The 24,896-nt window shown below is 51.5% G+C and overlaps 1 protein-coding gene across 3 annotated transcripts; it reads left to right on the forward strand.

Annotated features, from left to right (window-relative positions):
- The first annotated feature begins 2,841 nt into the window (after positions 1–2,841).
- Positions 2,842–22,319, forward strand: SLC23A1 (solute carrier family 23 member 1). Of its 3 annotated transcripts, none has more exons than XM_078597331.1 (15): positions 2,842–2,998; positions 3,743–3,820; positions 4,396–4,509; positions 5,479–5,636; positions 6,081–6,169; positions 7,510–7,580; positions 8,043–8,224; positions 9,090–9,210; positions 9,983–10,139; positions 10,798–10,945; positions 12,403–12,508; positions 14,674–14,803; positions 20,523–20,660; positions 21,282–21,389; positions 21,912–22,319. In XM_078597331.1, exons 1-15 carry the CDS (start codon positions 2,927–2,929, stop codon positions 22,268–22,270), a joined length of 2,031 nt encoding a protein of 676 aa, XP_078453457.1. In that variant the 5' UTR covers positions 2,842–2,926; the 3' UTR covers positions 22,271–22,319. The 3 variants fall into 3 exon arrangements, with proteins under 3 accessions (XP_078453457.1, XP_078453458.1, XP_078453459.1); XM_078597332.1 differs by having other exon boundaries at positions 21,282–21,377; XM_078597333.1 differs by having other exon boundaries at positions 2,897–2,998; positions 4,407–4,509.
- The last annotated feature ends 2,577 nt before the right edge of the window (positions 22,320–24,896 follow it).

The raw sequence follows: 24,896 nt of genomic DNA on the forward strand, positions 1-24,896 counted from the left end.
AATAATGAAAAAACAAATACCGATGCGCGTAACGCAAAAGAATATCACATACCATGCATGACACGTGGACCATGAACAAGGACATTAAGAAAGAACATGGAGCCAAGAGCGAAAGATGTGCACATGCGATTGGAGAGGTGTTTGATTGCAGATACAGGGTGCTTCAAAAAAATGTGAACACTTCCGAGAATTTGCAACAAGACCACAATTAATGTGCCGGCTCTGGGCTCTGGAGACCACCTGGAGAAGATTCCAGGCACGCGTTGACAATTATGGCGAACAAGTGGAGATTCTTTGACTTTTTTAAGCTATCAACATCACATTTGTTATGTTACAGTGAAGTATCCGTTCTTTATCAATTAAAAACGATAGTCCCATATTAGTGTAAAACAAATTGAAGCATACTCTTAGGTTTTTTCGGTAAAGTCACGTTATTTTCATTTATTATTATTTTTTTTTATTAGTATTATTCTTTTTTACCTACGTGACTTTACCGAAAAAACCTAAGAGTATGAATCCTTGCAGTCATGAAAGCTTCAAATCTAGAATTGTTTTGAGGCACTCAAGTTAAATACTCGACACATCATTTTGGTGGCTTAGAAAAGTGAATGAGATGGGCAGTAATCCAATGGCCGGTGGTCGAGGCTAACGACGGAGTAGAAGCCGAAGGAGAGAAACGCGCACGAGAATACGTCCAGCGAGGAGACGTAGCGGCTACGGGAGTCCGCTTGCTACACCGCAGGACCACGAGAGAGATGGGCGACTACGTGAGCAAAGGCCGTCGTCCAGCAGTGGACCGATCATGGCTGATGGTGACTCTAAACAGTCAATGGAACTCTGCATCATTGTGAAACAGAAATTGTGTAAACGGGACGTTAAACCCAGATTAGTGATTGCGCTAAAGGCAACATCTTTCAAATACCGTAAGTTAAAATGATTGAACAACACCTTTGTCAATCCATCGCCCGTACTAAGGGCTTCTCATGCCGAGTGGGTCACGGAGATTACTCGAGCATACTTCCCTAGGCGCGTCGGTGCCAGTCGGTGGGCAAGGGGGTGGGGAGGCGAACCACACTTTTAGACACCGCTCGCCACCGACGTTACCCGTAGCCAGGAATGTGACTCGTGTTGCCAGGTTCACAGCGCGGTTGTGTGCTAAGCACCGAGCCACTGCTCACCCACGGTGTCTGGGGCAACCTCTAACCTGTAAACATTTATTTTGCGCCCAATCTAAAGGCCAATGTTTACCCAACGTCAATTAAACAGTAGCGGGCAATGTCGCTAGCTGATGATAATGTAACAAGCCGGCGAGATCCTTCGATCATCAGAATCAGCGATGATCTAACCACTGCCGTGTCGCCATCCCTCACTACCGCGCGATGCGACAATCCATCCGGACCTGAACATGAAGGCCGGCGCGGCACCCCTTCCGAGGGGGTGGCGTGGTCAGAACCACGCCCGGACACCTTTGTCTTTCCAGTGCTGATGTTTGCACTCGGCGTCAGGTGCTCATGTCAGGCTGAGTCGACCAAAAGACAAAAATCCCCCGTGTAGCCTGAACAGACTGTTGGAGCAAGTGCTGTTAGCGAGCACCTATGAAGACCCGCATGGCACACGAGCGGGTGGGTGACCAGCATTACGCCCGGCCGCCTTTGTCTCTCTTGTGACGACGTTTCTAAACATCGCACCAGGTACTCATTTAAGGGTGAGTCGACCTAGGGGAGGCCCAGGACCGGTTTTAGATCATCGTCACTGATGACGGCCGTGAGCGCGAATCTAACTCGACCACACACACACTTAACAGCACGCTCCACCAAGAAACTGGCCAAACATCTTTGAGCAACACCTTTCTGAAATCGGGTCCGGAGACTCGCAGATGTGATACCTGTCCACACTGGATAAGTAGACCTCCGTTTGGCCTTGACACGTGAATAAAAATAAGTCCATCATCCTACAAAATTGGCTTTCAAGACAAGTAATATCAAGTAACGTTAGGGCAAACAAACCCTAGACTGGTGTCAACATTCTAAGTCTCACCATTACACAGCTTTGTTAGACACATGCCGTTGGGTGGCAACATGTTATTGGCAAGAGCACTCAATTGAAGCTTTGGGGCCCATTTCAACGCAACAAAGCAGTAGGTCACGAACTTGCACCTGGGCGGTGGAGGTGCACACATGTTGACGGAACTCCTTTATCCGTGGGCGTCAAGAAGGTGCCATACCCTGGCTCAACCAGCTTCGACTAATCTCCATCTGTTCCATCTGGGTGCACGTGATGGTGGTGACCTCCCCTCCCCCACCTCGCACGCGTGAGTTATCCCCTCCGGTTTCCCCTCCCACATTCATTGACGGAGCACAATGCACGCACATATGGATGCATGTACGTTAAACTTCGTTCGCACCGTACGCAGCCAAGTACGATTTGCACGAGGCAGTACATGTGCGCCTCCGTGTGTCGCGGATTTGTGCAGTGATCGTGTGATGCGGCTGCATCCAGTTGTCGTATGAACACTAAACACGATGCCTGCATGATGCTCTCTCTTGTGTAAATCATTAGAAATCTGCTCCCCCCCCTGAATAGGAGATGCACACTGATCCCATCCTGCAACTTGCTGGCTTCTGGCATTCACGAAATTCACGACGCAAACGTTTAGTCACCAATTATTGAGTTGCCGGCAAATCGTTCGAGTTACTCATTGCCCGTTTATCAACTCGGTGTAACCCCCCCCTCCGTTTGCCGCTGATATTGGACGGATTTGTAAGACGGCGAAGATCGCCGATTAATGAGTGATCGAGTGACGCACGCGAATGAGAGGAGCGGGGCTCAAAGGGCGACGTCAAATCGACGATGGAGGGGGGGGGGGGTCGCAGATTCCTCTCCGCTCGGGATTTCGAGACAACGACGGGACACGGAGGGAGAGGCGATGGCATCGACGGATCTGCAAGCGAGCAGCAACGGGCTGCCTGACCCGGAGAGAGGGGAAGGAGGGTTGAAGGTAAGGGCCCTTCGCTGTATTCAACATTGCGTGTTTGTCATCGTTATCGTCATCATCATCACCATCATTGGCGTCGTCGTCATCAGTGGCCACGATTATCCGCTGCCGGATGAAGGAATGTTTCCAAAGCCGTCGATATCTCTCACGGTCGCGCGATGCAAAGATCCAATCTCACTTATGCACGCGAGATGATTTCATCGCTCCATCTCTTGCATGAATGTGCGTGTGTTGAGCTTCCTTCGCGCCGTGCGTGGTCAACCGTGATAATCGGAGGTTCTAATTGTGTGGTGAACGTCCTATCGGAGAGAGTTGGTCAAATTTCGACAAAGCGGGACTTGGTGAGAATCTCTTGAAATGCTAACTACCTCGCCTGGTACGCAGGAGGTCGTGGGTTCGATCTCGACCTTGACGCCTGCTGTATATTTGGAGCTTGTTTGTCTCTCTTCTCGTGGTCGCGTGGATTTTTCTCCGATTCCTCGGGGTTTTCCCTCCACATTGAGAATCAACGTCAAGCGTTTAAATTCTTTGGCTGCTATCAATTTCCACGCGATAAGCCACTTCGTTGAGCTATCATTTGTGGCGTGGTCGCTACTGAAAAAGCAGTTACATAGCTCAGTGGGTCTTACCTGGTAAGGTTAAAAAAGAAACAGTTTCGTTTTTAGTTTAGGTGGGTAACTACAATAGACATGCTGCTGCTGCTACTTGTTGTTTTCATTGCATCGCCAATGTCGGCATGGGTCGCAGGAACACTCGTATGTGAATGGAGGACGGCAAGTCGCGGGAGACTTGGGGAGTCAGTTGGAGTTGCCAGCCGAACGGGACGTGAGTCATTGCCCGGCGGTGTTGTTCGTCGTCGTTGTTATTATTCTCATCACGTGCCAGGGACGCCCATCACTGCTTTACTCGTGTGTCCAGGAGAGCAACGCCGAGTCGTATGACTCTTTTTTTTTGCAAAAGGGGCCTGTCGCTACACTGGGGTGTTTTTTATAAATTAATGATGAGTCGTGTTTGTTATGCACGCGGGAGGTGGAAACCCGAGCACCCCGAGAAAATCCACGCATTGTGCGAGGGGACCAACACTCTATCGCCGTATAGATGACACCAGATGGCGATTAGTCCACTAGCTGTACTGCGTTTTCCTGGCGAGTCAGGGTACGGTACTTCCTCAATGCCCACGGGAAGGCGGTTTCACCCCGTTTTGCTGGATTACAGACAGCCACGTGCAACGTAGTTCCCACCAGGAGACGGAATCGAACCGCCAAGCAACTGGATTGCAACTCCAGCGCGATGACCAAACACACCACTGCAGCATCTCTCGAATTAAATGCAAATTCACTATAAATAAATTGGATTTTGATGAATGATGATGATGATGATGATGGAGGTGTGTCGCTCAGCGACCCTGCAGGGTGTGCGAGACCGCAGGACGCAGCCAACAGAGCAGCTTTGACATGATCTACAAGATTGAGGACGTCCCTCCATGGTACCTGTGTCTCCTCCTGGGCTTCCAGGTGAGTGTGTGGCCGGTCTCAGTCCCTCTAGAACACCTGGATTCAACGAGGTAAAGCGTGCGGGTTGATTGACAATCCCAACATTCATCCATTCACTCACCCACCCACTTACCACACTGCAGGTCACATCACCACTCAACCATTCACTCACCCACCCACCCACTCACCACACTGCAGGTCACAACACCACTCACCCATTCACTCACCCACTCACCACACTGCAGGTCACATCACCACTCACCCATTCACTCACTCACCCACTCACTTACCACACTGCAGGTCACACCACCACTCACCCATTCATTCACCCACCCACTTACCACACTGCAGGTCACATCACCACTCACTCACCCACTCACCCACCCACTTACTCACTTACCACACTGCAGGTCACGACACCACTCACCCATTTACTCACTCATCCCTGACGGCAGTTGTCTCTGTGCAGCACCGGCCTGCATGTGAACATCATACCACGAGTAGGGGGCAATGTCATTGTTGATTTTTTTTCTGATTTGGCAAATGGGCATGATGCAAGCACACATACAACCTGCAAGACAGCGGCATTGAATGCAATCAAATGTCAGCGAAAGTTGATTGGTTAAATGATGTCATGCTGGAGTCACTTTTTCGGCTGGGGGTATCCAGGGGTATCAGTCCCACCCGAATGTTTATTTAGACTGAGGGAATCCGATGAGCTATGCAGCTCTTTTTCACAGATGTCCAGTAGGAAGGAAACAAAATAGTAAAGGTGCAGCCTTGCAATTGCTTGCTCATCCCATTGCTGGGAGAAGGTCATCCACTGTAACGAGTTCAAGAGACCCGATCTAGAGGGAATTCGTCCTCCTGTTCCAATGCTGGCCAGAAGTCTTGGAAGAGGTGAGGGTCATCCAGCATGACGATGATGACGACGATCACGACGATAACGACGATGACGACGATGACGACGATCACATGTCTGCACGACAGCACTACCTCACCTGCTTCAGCGGAACCATCGCGGTTCCCTTCCTCCTGGCCGAAGCCATGTGCGTGGGCAAGGACCAAGTGGCCATCAGCCAGCTCATCGGCACCATCTTCACCGTGGTGGGCATCACCACGCTCCTGCAGACCACCTTCGGGTGCAGGTGGGCGCACACGCTTTTTTTCCAGCCAGCACCTTGAGAGAGATCATCCGTTCAGTTCCCGTAAAATTATCGTTGGGGTTTAAATTAATTCTAGATTTGAAGCTTTCGTGACTGCAAGGATTCATACTCTTAGTTCTTTCGGTAAAGTCACGTGACTTTACCGGGGTTTAAATTCACGCGGATCTATCCGGGTCCTTGACCCACAAAATATTCACGCACCCTGCACACCGCATCTCGTGACTGTCATAAAATCCATCATTGTCGCCATCGCCATCATCACTGTTACCATCAACATGGCCATCGCATCCGCATGCACCCGGTAATTCATGCAATTTACCAAACATGTGCCCGTATGTAGTATTCTATGAGATAGGTAACCCATGCCTTCTGAAAGTAACCTTCACCCCAACCCCAACTCTAACCCCGACTCCGTGTTGCTCCAAGGCTGCCCTTGTTTCAGGCGAGCGCCTTTGCCTTCCTGGTGCCAGCCCGTGCCATCCTCGCCCTGGACAAGTGGAAGTGTCCGGACGCATGTGGGTTCCATAGGGTGCACCCACGCACCCACGCCCACTCATTCAGTGCTCAGGCAAAAATCCCCCGTGGGCCAGGTACAGCTCGCGGTTTCACTTCATACAGCCTGCAGCCGCACGTTTGTATGGACGTTGAACTTCTGTTGCACCTCACGTAGCCAACCGCGTGGCTCGCAAACGATATTTACTCATCGATGCAACCATCTAAGGCGGTGGCGAGTTCGCCGCACGTTACAGAGCGTCACGGTTCAAATCCAGCGGCCGCCCCGATTATAACCGCGGATGAATGAACCATGACGATGCTTCCCCGCCGTCTGCTTCACAGCGGCCGTTAAAGTTCTCCCCCTGACGTCATTCTGCGGCGTCAGGTTTCAAATTTTCCAAATTCGAAAATGTAACCGCAAATGAACTCAATTGGGGTTACGCACACAGCAGCAGCAGATATCATCGCCACCCTACCGGCAGACTGATGCCCCAGGTCCCTCTTGCAAATGAGACTCCCTATCTCTCGTGCATTTTCGCCTGGTTACACAAAATAAACTTGAACTCGGCAGAACTGATTGACCAATGAGCGTGCTTTTCGTTTTCTGAGCGTGCTCCGTGACCCCTCTGCATCGGGGGTCCTGGTTGGCTCCCAGGGAGGGAGACGGTTCCCCATCGGGAGGAATGAGTCCAGTCGTGCCATTTGAGTGAATTTACCGCATTGCAACATAAACGTGCCGCTCATTTCCCCTTGGAACTCGCTCACCGTGCCCTTTAGGTGTTTATCTGAAAACATATGCAACACATGAACATTGCCATCCTTGTTTTGCTGTTCACCATTAGAAGGGTTTGGTTTTCCTTTTTGGAGGACGCGCATCGATATTCGTATTTTTTGGGGATCTGGTGGAAGGACGGAAGCCGTGGCGAGGGGTGGCGGTATCACCATCACCATTGGTCACGGGGACAGTGTCAGGTGCTGTTAGCGAGCTCCTGTTAGGGCGCCATGGTGGCGAGATGTTAACTACCTCGCTTGGTGTAGGTTCGATCACAAATCTGACGCCTGCTGCTGTATATTTGGAGTCTCTCTCCCTATCTGTGGTGGCCTGGATTTTTCTCCGGGTCCCCCGGTTTTTCCCTCCGTAAATTTGCACGCGAGAAAGCCCCTTCGTGGAGCGATCATTCGTGGCCTGGTCGCTGCTCAAAAAGAGCGACATAGCTCGTCGGGCCTTACCTGGTGAAATTAAAATATATACATAGTTTCGTTTCAGTAGTTTAAGGCCGGTAACCCCAACTTAGCCTTGACAATTCACCCGGGTCTCCTGATGGTAGGCGCGCCGTGCATTGCCGTGTGCCGTCCGCAGCGACGATCTACCCCAACGGGACGAACGGGATTCTGGATACGTCGGAGACGTGGCACCCACGCATGAGAGAGGTGACGAGAGGCGCACAACAACAACATCAACAACAACATCAACAACAACACGTCGCCGTTCGCCACTGAGTGGCGGAGACGTTACCACGGCGCCTGTGCCAAGCTAGGTGCACCTCGAGACCACGTGAAGTGTAGAAGGTTCGCTGACAGGAGGTCACGGAACAGACCTAGGTGTAATGGGTCGACTGAACGAGATGACTGGCAGATGCACGACCTTTTGTCCACACTGCGTCAACCTGCTGTGTTTTAGCCGCCCGGCGCTCCGCTCGTTGTGGTGAGCGTCGCTCCTTGACCCTCAGCTGATATTGGAGGGCGATTGCCACAAACTGCCCAGCCGCGTCCTTCACGAGAGACATATACACACGGGTACAGATATATAAGTAACATGTGTTATATCTCTTCTCACTCCCCCCCATCCACACAACCACCGCCACCACCGCCACGGCGATCATCGCCACTCAGATCCAGGGCTCCATCATCGTGTCGTGCCTGGTGGAGGTGTTCATCGGGCTCGCTGGGCTGCCCGGGGCCATGCTGAGCTACATCGGTCCGCTCACCGTCACGCCGACCGTCTCGCTCATCGGCCTCTCCGTCTTCCAAGCGGCGGGAGACCGCGCCGGGCGGCACTGGGGCATCTCGGCCATGTGGGCGCAGTGCACGGGACGATGGGGTGGTTGGGTGGTGTGGAGGGGGAGTGGTGGATACACAAAGCAGGAGGGAGAATTCTCAGCACACTCGCCAGTCAGACCGGATCTCTGCCACCTAACTCGATCCAATACGAAGCAAGCAGATGCTCGGCGTACGTTTAATCATGCTCGACCGACAGAAGCTAGCCATAACCGTCAACACAAGAGCCAAGCAGATCCTAACCACAACTCTCACTTTACTCGGCAGCCAGACCATATCCTTTACCACACAAGCAAGCACTACGACTCGATAAGCAGACCCTACCCGGTAACCACCACTACGCTAGACTACCAGTCCCGACCATACTCCGAGCTGTTACCTTGACCACGCTGTCCAGTAACTCTATCCACGGCCCCCCTTTCATTGAATTGACGCTGATAAATATGCATGTTGAACTTCTTGTTTCACGCCATGCGTAGCCCAACCGCGCTAAACGAAGGTGCGCCCATCACTTTCATGTTTCACCTTCGGCCACAGCTGCGGCAGCAGCGGCTTAGCGCACTCGCCGGGACTTAACATGGGCTGTGGCTCCAAGTCACGTGCCACCTACTGGATAAGTCAACCAATATCTGTGTATGTTTCGTCTGTGCTCTCCGATTGCCTTCGTAAGAAGTAGTGGGGCGATAACCTTGCCCAAGTCTGGCACAGGCTGAAACGCAATTGAGAATCAGAATCTGTATTTATTCTGGAGGAATCCGATGAGCTATGAAGCTCCTTTTCACAGGTGTCCAGTACCAACACCAGTTTATACATCGATGTCTGAGATATCTGTCCCCACACCCCCCCCCCCCCGCTACACCTGTGCCGTCGTCCCACCTGCAGGGCCATCGTGCTCATCATCCTCTTCTCGCAGTACCTGCGCAACACCTCCGTGCCCGTGCCTGTGTATCGCCGCGGACAGGGATGTTCCACCAACCGCTTCCAAATCTTCAAGATGTTTCCCGTGAGTTGTGGAGCTGCTGCTGCTGCTGGATTACGGGGGATTTGTTGACCATACTTCACCATGCTGGTCAGTGTAAGGGGGGGGGGGGGGTGAGATTCAGGAGCGATTTGAAAATCACTTGCAAGTGCTCGATTTCAGCCGGCACACATCCATCTCGCTATGTTGTGCCTTCATGACAGTGGTTTTGTCCTCGTGAGACTATTATAGACAGGTTTACCTTGTAATCAAGTGGTAGTGCCTTACCCCAATAATTCCCATTTCAAGCCAGCCGCGCAGTGATGCTTGGTCGTGGCAGGGGATTGAACTCGCGTGGCTTGGCTCATTGCGCAGTGCACTGACCACTGTGCCACCAGTGCTCAACTGGTGGCACGGTGGTTAACTGGCTGTACATAAATGAAATCCATTCCCTCCACAATCACCCTTCCCCCCACCCAAGTGATTCATTGAATTGCTGCTAGCCAGGGTCATGACTCAAATTAAATTTTGTTTTTATTGTATTCAGAATCGTGGTGAATATATATGGGACTATTATAAAAGCATGTTTATATGCACGTTTTACCAGAAGCATGTGTGGTTATTGCAGACTTGATGCATTTGCAATAGGTGTCTTATGTGGCGTTTGAACATCTTAACGCCTCCTGGATGATTGCCGGAAAGGGCAAAGTCAAATTCTGTTTGCACCACCAACCGTGGTGAATGCAATCGTCCTCTTGCGGCTGCAGGGAATCGCCACCACGTGCAGAGATGTCCCCCCCCCTCGCCCCGTGTGTAGATCATCATGGCCATCGTGCTGTCCTGGCTCATCTGCTACGTGCTCACGCTCAGCGGAGTCTTCCCGGAGCGGGAAGAGGAGTACGGATTCCACGCACGCACGGACGCGCGCGGAGACATCATGAGCAGGGCTCCCTGGTTCAGGATCGCCTACCCATGTGCGTCCACACACACACACGCAACAAAGACAAAGATCTCCCATATAGCCTCTTAGCAGACTGCTGGGCCAAGTGCTGTGCATGGGAGGATGGTGTGGTAAGCGCGGCACAACCGGCTGCATTTTGTCTCCCAAGTGCCGACGTTTACACACACCACACCAGGTACACGTCTAAGGCTGAGTCGACCTATTGGGGTAGCCCGGGGGAGGGGGGGTGTGATGTTAGCCGCGAAGGGGGATGGAATGTGTGGATCAAAGAAGATTCGTAGCGCAGTGCAAAATCTACTGCGCTACCGCTCACCGATTAACCCCCACCTCCCCGAACGCGCACACGCACACACACGCACACACGCACACGCACACACACACGCGCACACACACGCACACACACGCACGCACGCACACACACACGCGCACACACGCACACACATACGCACACACACACACGCACACACACACGGACACACACACGCGCACACACGGACACACATACGCACACACACACACACACGGACACACACGCGCACACACACACGCGCACACACACGCACACACACGCGCGCGCGCACACGCACACACGCACACACACGCACACACGCACGCGCGCATACACACACGCACGCACACGCACACACACGCATCTCCCGCGGTGCGCGCAGGCCAGTGGGGCTTGCCCGTGGTGACGGTGGCCGGCGTGGTGGGGATGTTCAGCGCGGTGCTGGCGGGCATCATCGAGTCCATCGGCGACTACTACGCGTGCGCCCGTCTCTGCGGGGCTCCGGCCCCACCGGTGCACGCGATCAACAGGTACGGCGAGCACGGGAACCACGTGGGTGGCTCCGCTGCGGAATACTACAGGGTGCTTCAAACAAAATGTTGAACGCTTCTGAGAAATTTGCAACAATGCCACGAAGAAATGTGTCTCCTCCGAGCTCTGGGGACCCCTTGGAGAAGATTCCAGGCACGCGTTGACAATGATGGCGAACAAGTGGAGAGACTCTTTGAATTTTTGACGCTATTAACATTTACATTTGTTATCAAGTTACAATGTATTCGTTCTTTTTTAACTAAAAACAATAGTCGCATGTAAAACGAAGTGTTAACAATTTTTTGAAGCTCCCTGAAAGAGACGGCTGTCGTGTTGTGGATGCTGTTGTCACGATCCTCCTCTCATCGGAGAACTAAAGTTAATCTATAAAATATATATATATAAACAAATATGTTTTATTTGACCAGGTAAGACCCACTTGAGCTATGTAGCTGTTTTTTCCAGAAGCAACCTGGCCATCAAATGAAAGCTTAACCAAGTGGTTTAACGTCACGTGGAAATTGAGAGCTGCAGCCAAATTAAAATCCTCTAAACGTGGGGTGATGTTGATTCTAAACGTGGAGAGAAAAACCGGAGAACCCGGAGAAAAGTCCACGTGATCACGGGGAGAGGCGTTTGGGTCGGGGTATGGAACCCACTGCCTCCTGCATACCAGGCGAGGTCGTTGACCTTTCGCCACCATTATGTTGGTCGTGCCCTTGTCTCAATCCTCCTGTAAAAAAGATCGCGTAGTCCAACCCCCCCCCCCCCCCGTATTATGGATGATATTGGTCGCGAAAGCCTACGTGTTAAATCCTCCTGTACTTGGAGTACTGAAGGTAATCTGCTTTTCGTGTAGTAATGATATTCCAAGATGATACGTATTCTGATGTTTTTTTGCTATATTCGCTAGGATTTAAAGGATATTCTGGGGGAATAATTGCACTTACTAATAGAGCAGTTGTAGATGAACCCGGCAGTCTGATCTCTCTGTAGTTGTTCCTCACACCTCTTGGGCGTTGATATCCATCAAATGTCTCCCAACTTCTTCGTCCACAGTTTCAACTCCATTCAATGCTCATTTGTTACACGCATAATCCCATGTTGCCAGTTACCCAGCTAGTTTTGGTGGCGACGGTCCGAAGCCACTAACAATCGGGTTTACGATTGGGGTGGAGAGAAGCCCAGCCAGCAGTCAGCCAGGAAGCTCCAGGCACACATTATTTTAAATAAGATATTAATACTATTTTAAAACAATCTCTCTTCCCAGTTTTGTGCTCTCAGCATCATGGCATGGAATCCAGATTGATTTCAGAAGCCACGCGTGGCATCTTCCGCCACTGCCAGGCAGTGATGTGCACACCACACGGCACCTAGCCTGGCACAACGGCTTGTCGTGTCTTGCTGCTGTGAGTGGACATCTGACAAAGCGACGTGTGTGTGTGTGTGTGGGCAGAGGGATCTTCATGGAAGGATTGTCGTGCATCATCGCCGGATTATTCGGTACTGGGAACGGATCCACGTCTTCTAGTCCAAATATCGGCGTCCTGGGAATCACCAAGGTAGGACCAGGGTCCACCATAGACCCTCAACCTGAACTCTAACCCAAAACCCTGAACTCAAGCCCACAATACAAGCCCCGACTCACACCATAAACCCTAACCTTGAATCAATCCATCAACTCTAACCGTTAACCTAAACCCTGAACTCAATCTCTGAACTCTATCCCTGAACTATAATCTTTAATCATAACCCTGAACTCAAAACACTCAGCTTAAATCCTAACTCTCAATCCTAATCCTAAACTCTACCTCTAACCCCTAAGCGTAGCCAAACCCAAGCTCTTACCCTAATCCCACTCAGCCTCACTTAATCCTAACCCAAGCCTCTAACTCGAGCCCTAACTCTCTACCCGAGCCTCCCTCCCAGCTCCGAACATCAACTCCGATCTTAACTCTGCCCGTCAGAGGGCGTGAGCGGCCCGTGCGTGAATTCACCACATTCAAGAGCGGTCTGGTCCATGCGACGTCGCAAAACTAGGAGGTCATTTGAGGAGGTTGGCCCGGACACAAAAAAAGCTTGATGATAGCCCACAGATCTCAACGTCGAGAAAGTGGGAAAACAAGTATTTGGTGTTCTTGGTTCTTTCGGTAAAGTCACGTAGAAGGGAAGTAATAAAATAATAAAAATAAAACATAATAAAATAATTCTCACGACGTTTCGGCCACAAGGCAAGCAGCCTCGACAGACAAAATAATACAAATAAAACATAATAAAAAAAAATAATTCGTGAGAATTATTTTATTATGTTTTAAAATTCGTGAGAATTATTTTATTTTATTATGTTTTATTTTTATTATTTTATTACTTCCCTTCTACGTGACTTTACCGAAATAACCAAGAAGATGAATCCCTGCAGTCACGAAAGCTTTATATCGAAATTTAAGTATTTGGTGGTGATGCTGCTGCGTTGGCAGTGGTGCACAAGCACAAGTTAACAATGCAAACACACATTCGTCGATAACACTGTGGCCTTTAAAGATATAACAGATGGCGTTTCAGACGATATATCTTCACGTGCTATGGAGAAGGGCCATTGCCCGAAACGTTTCCTATTTTATGCGTTTCCTTTGAAGGCAGCAGCGTTACTGGCGAACGTGTGGGAGTTTCCCCCCCTCCATAATGTAGACGTTTGTTCAAAGTAGGCAGATTTAAGTGGAGGAAAAAAGAGTGAATGTTTCGTGAATGTTTCGTGAATGTGTTGTCTTCATTGTGCAGCTGTCCGTGGGGAGACGACGGAATGAAACAAAGACCGTGTGCAATCAAACGTGGACTGCAAAGTGTTCAAACGAAATCCATCGTAGTCGGTCGTGGTCAATCCACTGCTGGATTAAGACCTTCCCCAAGCCACCACCACCTTTGATGACCTTACAATGGAATGATCCAATGGAGCTGGCATGGGTTATTATATATATAAACAATTCTAAGTGAGTTATCAAGTATTCCCAGGTCACATCTCATGCGTTGACGCAGTTCATTTAAACATCCAATAAATTGCCTTGACTGCTGGGCATCACTTAAAAAGTACACTCATTTGTCACATTCGCTCAGTGGGGGGGGGGGGGGTACAAACGAGGGGTGGAACATGTCACCATGAATATCGTTTTGTAAAAGCCAACTTATTTCAACGTTCTTCAAAGCCTGGCCTTGTGTGCACATCATCACAAACAGTCCGGCGACAATGCACGTGATGCTTGCTCCCCGCCCCCATCCCCCTCTAAGGATCGGTCTGAGACAGCTAGACTCGAACATTCCAACGAGACGGGAATCTTCCGCTGGCATTTTAGAGACGTGGTCCATGCGGAGGATGTTGAGAATGTAACGGCAGAATCGGGTGAATGACCTGAAAGTACAGAACATAACAAACAGGACAGTGGCCTTTTGTGCAGCCCCTGACAATACACAAATGGGATAAAAAGAAACCCATCATCATCATCATCGTGCTGCTGTCAAACCCCCAACGGTTTCAAATGTGTGTCGGCCCTCTGATGATGTTTTTTCGGGGAAAAGTGCCTCCACCCCCCCTCCTCCCCCTCCCCTCTAAAAATGAGTGAAGAACCACGGCCAGTTCACCGTACTCTGCGCCCGTGGCCACGAGAAAGCGAACGGAGCGGACGGCCTTGTCTCACTCCGCGCTGCTCCGCCGTGGCCGTGTCGCTGTCCACAGGTCGGCAGCCGACGCGTCGTTCAGTACGGGGCAGGCATCATGCTGCTGCTGGGCACCGTGGGCAAGTTCACGGCGCTCTTCGCCTCGCTGCCCGACCCCATCCTCGGCGCGCTCTTCTGCACCCTCTTCGGTAAGGGGCGAGCGGCTCGGGGAGGGGGGGGGGTGGGAAGGTAGGGGGTTCATGATGGCAGCATCTGGGACGCTGAGCCGGTGTCGTTGAGAGTCCGAGGTTCGAATTCGCATTCCCGCATTCTCTGCAGCAGAGATGTGCGTCACATGACAGCCACACGGTGACACTTGTTCAAGCTCAAGAGCTGGAATTTGTTTGCCCAATTCAGTCAAACAGTGAATTCGTTCTAACAGGTTAGTCTGGGTCCATTCATCGTTCAATGGGCTGACACCAACAACTCACGACACTTGAGAGCCCGGTTTAACCAATGGCAGCAGAAACCAAGATTTACAACCCTCAGCGGGTGCCGGCTCAGACTCTCTGACCCCTGAGAACACTCGAGGCATCTCGAGTCGGCCCCTGAACCCTCAATGTTTATCAATGACTCAGACAAGAACACGGTTCTGCTTTTTGTTCAGCGTAGACCAGACGCATTCATTCTCACGTGGCAATCACAACAGTGCACCACCACCACGTTGACCCGGTGCACGGTCGGTTGCGCAAGGCCTGGATTGACTTGGCTCCCGTCCTTAATTGACCGGGCCGCCTGGACACAGTATCCGCACTCGGGGCATGATCGTCTCGTTTGATCTCGCGTGCAACGACCGATAATTGTTGCAAAGAAGCATGGCGAGGTGTCCGCTGGTAATGGCACGAAAACAAAACTGTAAACTACGCTTTATTTAACCAGGTAAGCTATATCGTTCTTTTTCAGAAGTGACCTGACCACAAATGATAGCTCAACGAAGTGGCTTGTCACGTCCAGCGGGTTAGCGAGTTACAACAACAAGCTCAGATCATCAGGCCCGTAGCGCATTGAACTAACAACTCGTTGACCTTCCACCCCAATTACACACACCTTGCAACAACACCAATTACACACACCTTGCACCAACACCAATTACACACACCTTGCACCCACACCAATTACACACACCTTGCACCCCAATTACACACACCTTGCACCAACACCAATTACACACACCTGGCACCAACACCAATTACATACACCTTGCACCGACACCAATTACACACACCTTGCACAACACCAATTACACACACCTTGCACCAACACCAATTACACACACCTTGCACCAACACCAATTACACACACCTTGCACCAACACCAATTACACACACCTTGCACCAACACCAATTACACACACCTTGCACCAACCCCAATTACACACACCTTGCACAGGCACCAATTACAACAACAATAACCGCCATTCGCCACTAAGTGTCGGTGACGTCACCACGACGCTTGTGTAAGGCCATGTGCACCTCGAGGCCACGTGAAGTGTCGAACGCCCGCTGGCAGGAGGTCACGGGGCAGACCCAGGTGCCACGGGTCGACTAACTGAGATGACCGAGATGACTGGCTGATGCACCACCTGTGCCCCCTACTGTGACAACTTGCTGTGCTTTAGCCACCCGGCACTCCGCACGTTGTTATGAGCGTCGCTCCTCCGGCCTCTGTTGTTGTTGGAGGGCGACTGCCTCCAACTGCCCAGTAGCGTCCTTCACGAGCCTCCTCCACATAGGCCGATCTTGACACCGCTGGTACCAGTCATCGGCAAGTCCACTCAGCTCCACATCCTCCTGTACCACGTCACTCCATCTCTTCTCTAGCCCGTGCCGCGCCCGTTTAGCGCCCTCGATCCGGCCGAACAAAAGCTGTTTGGGCATGCGGGCTACATGGCCCAGCCAACGCAGCCTTGCCTGCCGGAGGTGCTCACCGATGGGACTTTGTCCAGATTTTTCGAGGATTTGTGAGCTCCTCATACTATCCAGCCTGGTTAAACCCAGGATTGATCGTAGGCAGGCCAGCCAAAATGTTTCTAACCAGCGAAGATGTTCCATTAGGGGGGTCCACGTTTTGCAAGCGTAGAGAAGGGAGGGAATGACTGTGGCCGAGAAGACACGAAGCTTCGTGCGGAGCGACAGACCAGGTAGCTTCCACACAGCGTTTCGCAACCGACAAAAAGATAATGCCGCTCGACTGATTCGGAGTGAGACCTCTGCTGTTAGACCGGAGCCGGTCATAAGCACACTGCCCAGGTTTGGAAAACTCTCCAATCTCTCCACAACTGCCCCATCACCGTTTAGCGATGGAGTGCCCGATGGTACAAAAATACCCAGGCAGGTGCTTCGTTTTGGTGGGGCTGATGGTAAGGCCCCACCTCCTAGTGGCATACTCTAGTTTCAGCAGCAGCACCTCCAACTCCTCCTCTGAGTGAGCTGCAATTACCAGGTCGTCGGCATACATAACGTGGTTGACCAATAGGGAGCCATTCCCTGACAGCACCCTGGCATCGATCAGCCTCCCATTGTATCTGTACCAGATGGACACCAATTAAACACACCTTAACACCAACACACGGCCCACAGTCCATCATCACCATCATCATCGTCGTCGTCCATGACCTCATCCTCAGTGACGATTTTAGTGGCGGGGCACCTGCGTGACTGGCGCGCGCCTGCGGCTTTTGTTGAGAGCCGGGCGCGTCGTGGGAGAACCGCACGTCCGCGCCTCCCTCCTGGATCCCTACGAGAAAAGGGGAGCCCCCCCCCCCCCATTCCCGCTGCCCCCCTCTCCTCTCCGTGTACCTGCGCAGGTGTGGAGATTTACACACGCATATCAGGGGTCACCTGCTTGACCCCTTGCCATGGCATCCTCGCTGATCCACCACGGCACAACGATTACCTTTTACACAATGCGCGTGTGAGTAGTGTGGGGGGAGGGTGGGAAAGTAATGGGAAGCGGTAGTGTAGTGGTTAGCGCACCGCACGACGAACCAGTAGAACCGAGTTTGATGCCCGCCCGTGGCCAGCGTCAGTGGCGAATATCTGAATAGTGCCTGGACCTCCCCTAGGTCGACCCAACCTCAAATCAATACCTTGCACAGTGCGTAAAACATCAGCATTGGCGAAATGACGGCGGCCGGACGTGGTGCCGGCCGCTCACCACCTCGTGCGCCTCACGCGGCCTTCGTAGGTGCTCACCAACAGCACGTGCCCCACGATCGGAGTCATAGCCGTATCACCATTCTCTGACCATCAAACATCAACGCCGTTGTCATCACCACAATCATCATCGGTATTATGATCGCGCCAAGTGGACACATTCGGCCGATCACCAGTAACTCCTACAGCGGGAGAAACACGCAGGGCAGGCGGCCTGTGAGGCTGCTTTGTTTCACAACAAACCACCACCACCACCACTCATCACGTTAAGGCATACATTCAGCAGCGACTGTTCAAAGGCGAAAACGCGAAAAAAATCACTCGCTCGTGCGCTGCATAGGTCTGCGCTAACTCAGATTCGGTGATGTATTGGTTGCACTTGTGGCTTGGAGGGGGGGGGGGGGTATTTTGTCGGGGCTGTGATGCCACTTGGCTGGATTTGTTTGAGTGAGCACGGAAACTGGCCCTTGGGGCCCTTAAGAGGTGACTGGGTGACCCAAAGCAGCCCCAACGTTGGGCGCGCAGCGCGGGCTCTATAGGAATGCGTGGAGGGCAACAGAGATGCCATTGTGAAGTTGTGCCATGTGTATACGGGCCTCAACACGTTGCGTGCTCTCCGTCGTGTGTATATGTGTGTACGCAGCCGTGTGTGGGTGCAATGTGTGTTGTTGATGGGGAGCGGTGGCGTAGTGGTTAGCGCACTGCGCTACGAACCCGGTGACCCGATTCACATTCCCTCTCATGGGCCAAAATCGGTGACGAATATCTGAACCGGACCTGGCCGACCCTAGGTCGACTCAGCCTTAAATGAGTACCCGGTATGCTGTGTAAATATCAGCCCTGGGGAGACAAAAGCGGTTGGGCGTCGTTCTGGCCAACCAACCCGTGTGCAGAGCCAGCTTTCACAAGTGCTACTCGCTAACAGCACTTGCCCCAACACTCTGTTAAGCCTATACGGATCATCTTCATCTCTGTGTATATGTGGGGAGCAGTAGTGCAGTGGTGGTGGACTTAGCCGTGGGGTTGGTGGTGGTGGACTTAGTTGTGGGGTTGGTGGTGGTGGACTTCGCCGTTGGGTTGGTGGTGGTGGACTTAGCCGTGGGGTTGGTGGTGGTGGACTTAGCGATGGGCTTGGTGGTGGTGGACTTAGCCGTGGGGTTAGTGGTGGTGGACTTCGCCGTGGTGGTGGTGGTGGATTTAGCCGTGGGGTTGGTGGTGGTGGACTTAGTTGTGGGGTTGGTGGTGGTGGACTTCGCCGTTGGGTTGGTGGTGGTGGACTTAGCCGTGATGGTGGTGTTGATGGACTTAGTTGTGGGGTTGGTGGTGGTGGACTTAGCCGTGGGGTTGGTGGTTGTGGACTTAGCGATGGGCTTGGTGGTGGTGGACTTAGCCGTGGGGTTAGTGGTGGTGGACTTCGCCGTGGTGGTGGTGGTGGGTTTAGCCGTGGGGTTGGTGGTGGTGGACTTAGCCGTGGTGGTGGACTTAGCCGTGGTGGTGGTGGTGGACGTAGCCGTGGGGTTGCTTTGTTGCGTGCTCACCGCGGCGCCCGGTAGAAGCGGCGAGCGAATCGCGCCCCCACCCCCTCGCACTCGCACGGCGAGAGAGGCCGAGGCCATCCATCATGCGAGTGACATTTCTCACGGCTTACGCAATACCCGGGACGTGTTTTGAGGATGGCCGTAGAACTTGACAGTTTGTTTCCTTTAATTGCGTCCGCTCTCGTTTTGTTCTTCGTTCTTTATTTTTTTATTTGAAACATTTCAGCTGCTGGCACAACTGCAGGCGTTCCATTCATTGGGACAAAGACGCACGCGCACCCGTGCCCCGGCTCCTGCGTTTGACACCCGCGCATTGATGTTTTGCTGATTTGACATCCAAACCTGGCCAGGCACGCAGTCTCCCGAAATGCGCCCCCCCCGCTCCCCAGCCACCGCCTTCATGTCGTCACCCCCAGATCCCTCTGAGACTCCAGGGTTTCAAGTCACCGGAAAGTTGTGGTTATCATTATAATTATTAAAATGTAAATCGCTTTAATACAACGGAGCTGATAGGTCAAATAAAAATGGACACGTTCGTTAAAACAAAAACAAAACGTATCCCCGTGTGCAGGATATTAATTCTATCCCTGCGCGTGGCAATATGCCTCAGGAGCTAAGTGGCAATGTCGCGGTGTGCTAGACACGACGAGAGGGCTTCACGAGAGAGCTGTATGTATGTTGAACTTCTTTCGCACCGTACGCACTGTAGCTAACCGTGCTCATCGGAGGTGCGGGGAGTTCATGCACTTTTGCTCGTCCTCCATTAAAATGAGCGCAGACTACGGTACAGTGGTTTACTACGAGGTCGATAGTTTTGGTTTTATGGCCACGAGCACACGACTGCGGCGCTTGTCGTTCGGGGACACAAAAGTTTGCGCCCTTCATCTTTAGAAAAATTAACTAATTTAGGATATAGTGAACGAATTTGAATTCGCTCTGAGGCGCACAGACCAACCAGCGAATGGGCTTGACTAAGACGTAAGAGATTGGTGCCAGAAAGATGCGGGCAACTGCTTGCGAACATTGGCACAAGACAGGGCAAAGTGGAGATAAATAACGAAATGTGCAGTGGACACCTTCAGATGATTCTGCCCCATGCACTATCGTAATGACATTGGTGATAAAGTCACACACCTCACGTGACCCCGTGACCCCGTGCCCCCCCCCCCCACCAGGCATGATCACAGCCGTGGGGCTGTCCAACCTGCAGTTCGTGGACATGAACTCTTCGCGCAATCTCTTCGTGCTGGGCTTCTCCATGTTCTTCGGGCTCACGCTGCCCAGCTACGTGGAGCAGCACCCGGTGCAGAGCGGTGAGTCCACATCCCAGCCGTGACGCACGCTCGCCCACAAAGACAAAGACTCCCCGTAAAGCCTTAGCAGACTGTTGGGGCAAGTGCTGTTAGCGGGTAGCACCTGTGAAGGTCGGCACGGCACACGAGGGGGGGGGGGGGTGGGTGGCCAACACCACTCCCGACCGCCTTTGTCTCCCCAGTGGCGATATATACACACCACACTAGGTACTCGTTTGGGCATGAGTCGACCTCGGGGAGACCCAGGACCGCTTCAGATAATCGTCAATGGTATTGGCCGTGAGCGGGTGTGTGTTGCTTGCGCCAACAGTCTGTTAAGGCTTTACGGGGGATCTTTGTCTTTGTGTGCGTGCGTGGCCAGATGTTGTTGGACACATGCGGCATCCCGTGGCATTTAACTATGAGACCGCGCCTCACCGATGAGCCTCAGTGAAATTGAAACCAGGCCGAGGACCACCTTCCTTTAAACACGCTACGGTTACACTGAAGTCACGACCCATTCGTCCGAACCTGGCCACCCACCCACCTGCTCGAGACGGCGAGAACACGCGTGCAGCAAAGACGAACGCCGATGTTTACCTACGTGGGGCCCCTACCCTACCCCCTACCCCACCCGCACAGGTGTGGTGGAGCTGGACCAGGTGCTCACGGTGCTGCTCACCACGGAGATGTTCGTGGGCGGCTGCGTCGCATTCGTTCTGGACAACACGATCCCAGGTGCGCGGTCAGGTGTGTTGGATGCACGCGCGCGTGCATTCTCCGTGGCGTGCGTCTATCCGTGTGCGTATACAACGGCAAAGGTCAACGATCCCCCGTCTAGCATTCACTCATTTGTTGTGTGAATATACAAACGAATCAAATAATACGTGAACAAAAGTAATCAATGAATGAACAACGTTTGCATGCTAATTGGAGGTGCGGGGAAGGACAACAAACGAAACATAAAACGCAGTTCTAGAGAAATGAGTTCTCAATCTAGATGATTTAGCGGTGCATATCTCCAGTGGTTTCCTAATATCAGACGGAAGAGTGTTCCAGACGGCCGTAGTTAGTGCATCTGAAAGCGCGTGACGCGGTGACCGTCTTCGTTCAAAGGCCAGCCAAAAGCCACCACTGCAGCTGCGAGGATGACCGGAGATCACGTGACGGCTTATGCGAACGAACGAGCGAACGAGCGAGCCAGCGAACGAACACGACGAATGGGACGGTAACCTCGGAAATGAATGAATCTCTCCTGCCGCCCCTCCCAAGGCACGCAGGAGGAGCGTGGCCTGTTGCAGTGGAAGGCCGGGGCTCACGCGGCGAGCGGCTCCAGCGCCGAGATCGACGCCTACGACTTCCCCGTGGGCATGGCCGCAGTGCGCCGCGTGCGCGCGCTGCGCTACCTCCCCGTGTGTCCCACCTTTGTGGGCTTCTCCGCGATGTGCGCATCGCGAGCCCGGCCCGGCGCCACGGACGACGCTACGGACCACGCTCAGCCTGAGATGCAGCAGCAGCAGCAGCCACAGCAGCCGCAGCAACAGCAGCAGACAGCCAGATCCTCAGCGCAGGGCTCTTTCGCGTTGTCTCGCGCCGCTGTCAGATCTTCTCTCGCCAGCACAAAGGTGTAGCGAGGGGCAGCGGGTAGCCTCATGCGATGAAGACATGGATGAGTAACTTAACGAATGAACAGGCATACGAGGATCCGGTGCATTACTAATAAAAAAAATATTAAAATCATAATGATGTGACACTTTCGATCCAGCAGTCCCAGATGCCCGCTGAGTGAATAACACTGGTCAACACACTTTTTCTGGCATAAGGTATTCCAACGGTTTTAATGTACTATGGGAACCTCATTTGCCAGTAAAAATATGATAATAGTTTTTTTTACCCTTCTATCTGGCAACAAAACTGACACCTTTTTACAAGGAGTCATGTTTGCATAGACCGCAATACCTGCAGTCATAATACAAACAAAAGAACATAACTCTGATAATGTGCACTGTCCTTGAAGTTGATTGGTCCACACCCGAGACAGCTTTCCTTGAGCCTAGTCTCACATGGGTTGGACCAGATGACACCAAAAGGCGCACAACTCAAAGACAATGCACCATCAGAGTATGAGAGCTCGGGGCAAGCATCTACACTATGGGAACCTCATTTGCCAGTAAAAATATGATAATTGGTTCTTTACCCTTCTATCTGGCAACAAAACTGACACCTTTTTACAAGGAGTCATGTTTGCATAGACCGCAATACCTGCAGTCATAATACAAACAAAAGAACATAACTCTGATAATGTGCACTGTCCTTGAAGTAATTTTGGGATGCTGATTCCAAATCTGCCATCAGTTTTTGTCTATCATGTCAGGTTTTTGAGATAATAAATATTGCATTTTCAATAGAAACTGGAGAAGAAAAATTGTAAATAAATGTGGATATCTACATAAAATGATATTATAAACACACTTTCCTAAAAATACAGCACCATATTTTAACACTAAAGCAGTCACTGACTCGCAACAACTTAAGTGACAGAGTTAATTTCTGGTAAAATCAATGAAAATGGGATATGCCGATAGCATAAAAATGAGATGTGATAGAGCAAATCTGAGATCAAATTTGGAATCAGCACCCTGAAATTAGTCTAAAACAGCTGCAAAAGTCCAGGTCAAAAAAAAAAGTTTTTTTGTTGACCAGTGTAATTTCCAGCAGCAGTTGAGGAGTGTTCGGTGAAAAATTGGCAAGCCACTCAAGGCTCAGTGTCTAGTGAGCAGCAGACCGTTGATGAAAGTTTGCAGATTAAGTGATTTAAAAAGGGGAATGATTCAGTTCATTGTGCGGTCCTCCATGGGGAGATGGTGCGCTAAAAGGCTGTCTAAAGCAATGATGCGAGCATTGCTGTCTTCGAATATATAATATTTATAATTGGGTGATGCTGCATTAGCAGTGGTGCAACAATTGGATTCACAACGGGCTATTTGCGCTCATGGTGCGATTCTGCCTCTCATGCTCTCACAATCAACTGGCAATATGAATTTTATCAATAATACAATTTGTGTAATTTAGAAGTTGTTGCGAAATAATAAAGTTTCTGCGTATTGAATGCCGAAGACCGGACTGTTTGCTTGGCAGGACTGGGAGATGCGTTAAATTCTGTTTCGAAATTGGAAACAGCAGTAGGGTGTAACGTTTCACTTGTCTTTGTGTGCCCATCGATACGGTAGTATTATTATTATTGTTGTTGTGTGTGTGTGTGTCTATAATATGTCACGAATAAACATTATACCTCGAGCCATTTGTAATGTAATTCATACGGGCAAAGCTTACAGAATTCGATTAGATACGTGACTTATAATGTTCAGCATGCACACCTTATACTGGTAGGAACCACCTGGTTCCACCAGCCCACAGGGGGTTATTGTGTCCGTCCGTCCGTCGTGCAACCAAAAATGGGAGGGGTCGGGCTGGATGGAGAGGGGAGGGTGGGGAGGGGCTGGGTGGGGAGGGTGGGGCTGGGTGGGGGTGGGAGGGGTGGGAGGGGTGGGGCTGGGTGGGGAGGGGCTGGTCACTCCGTGGTGCCCTTATAAAACTCAACGTTTAACCTACTCACGCCGGCTTGTGCCCGCCCTCACAGTCTGCCATATTTGCGGAATACACCACGCCGCCGTTGACCCTGGCCATTGACCGAGCAACCCAATGTGTTTTGGTTGTTCAGCAAACCGAAGGAGAAGGATGAAAGTTGAAAATCGAGCACACTTTTCACAACGTTTGACTCGACGATTCACTGGAGATCACATCGAGCGTCACCGGGCGTTGACACGAAAGCAGAGCTTCTGTGAACAGTGGTCGATGCTGGATGTAATCTCCAGCGAAACGTCGAGTTTAAAATTGTCAAAATTCTTGCTTGCTTTTGAACAATCCTACGAGTTCCTCCAAAACAACTCAATTGGCGCATTTGCACGTGACGTGGCATCTTGATTTGATTGGCTCTGCTGGCCGTTGGCGGGTTTATCGATGCACATTGGCATTATACCTACACGATCCAACACAAAAGTAATTAATTATGAAAATGTAATTGACGTTTTCTGGCTTTATTACGTGTATTATGCAATTCACAGTCCTTTGCCAAATGGGGTCTGGGGGTTGTTTTGACCATACTTCACCATTGTGGGTTGTTGAGGGGATGCAGGGGAGAGGTGGCTACGTTCAGTGCGAAAGAAGTTCAACAAACATACATACGCACGACACCAC

The sequence above is a fragment of the Lampetra planeri genome, chromosome 9 (assembly GCF_965212315.1).
Source record: "Lampetra planeri chromosome 9, kcLamPlan1.2.h2, whole genome shotgun sequence".
NCBI lineage: Eukaryota > Metazoa > Chordata > Hyperoartia > Petromyzontiformes > Petromyzontidae > Lampetra > Lampetra planeri.

Bases quoted from the DNA above. Each gene is read 5' to 3' on its own strand.
- SLC23A1 (XM_078597331.1), top strand. From the start codon at position 2,927: ATGGCATCGACGGATCTGCAAGCGAGCAGCAACGGGCTGCCTGACCCG. The intron at 10,946-12,402 runs GTACGGCGAGCA...GTGTGTGGGCAG, and splicing joins CCGGTGCACGCGATCAACAG to AGGGATCTTCATGGAAGGAT. The intron at 12,509-14,673 runs GTAGGACCAGGG...CGCTGTCCACAG, and splicing joins GCGTCCTGGGAATCACCAAG to GTCGGCAGCCGACGCGTCGT.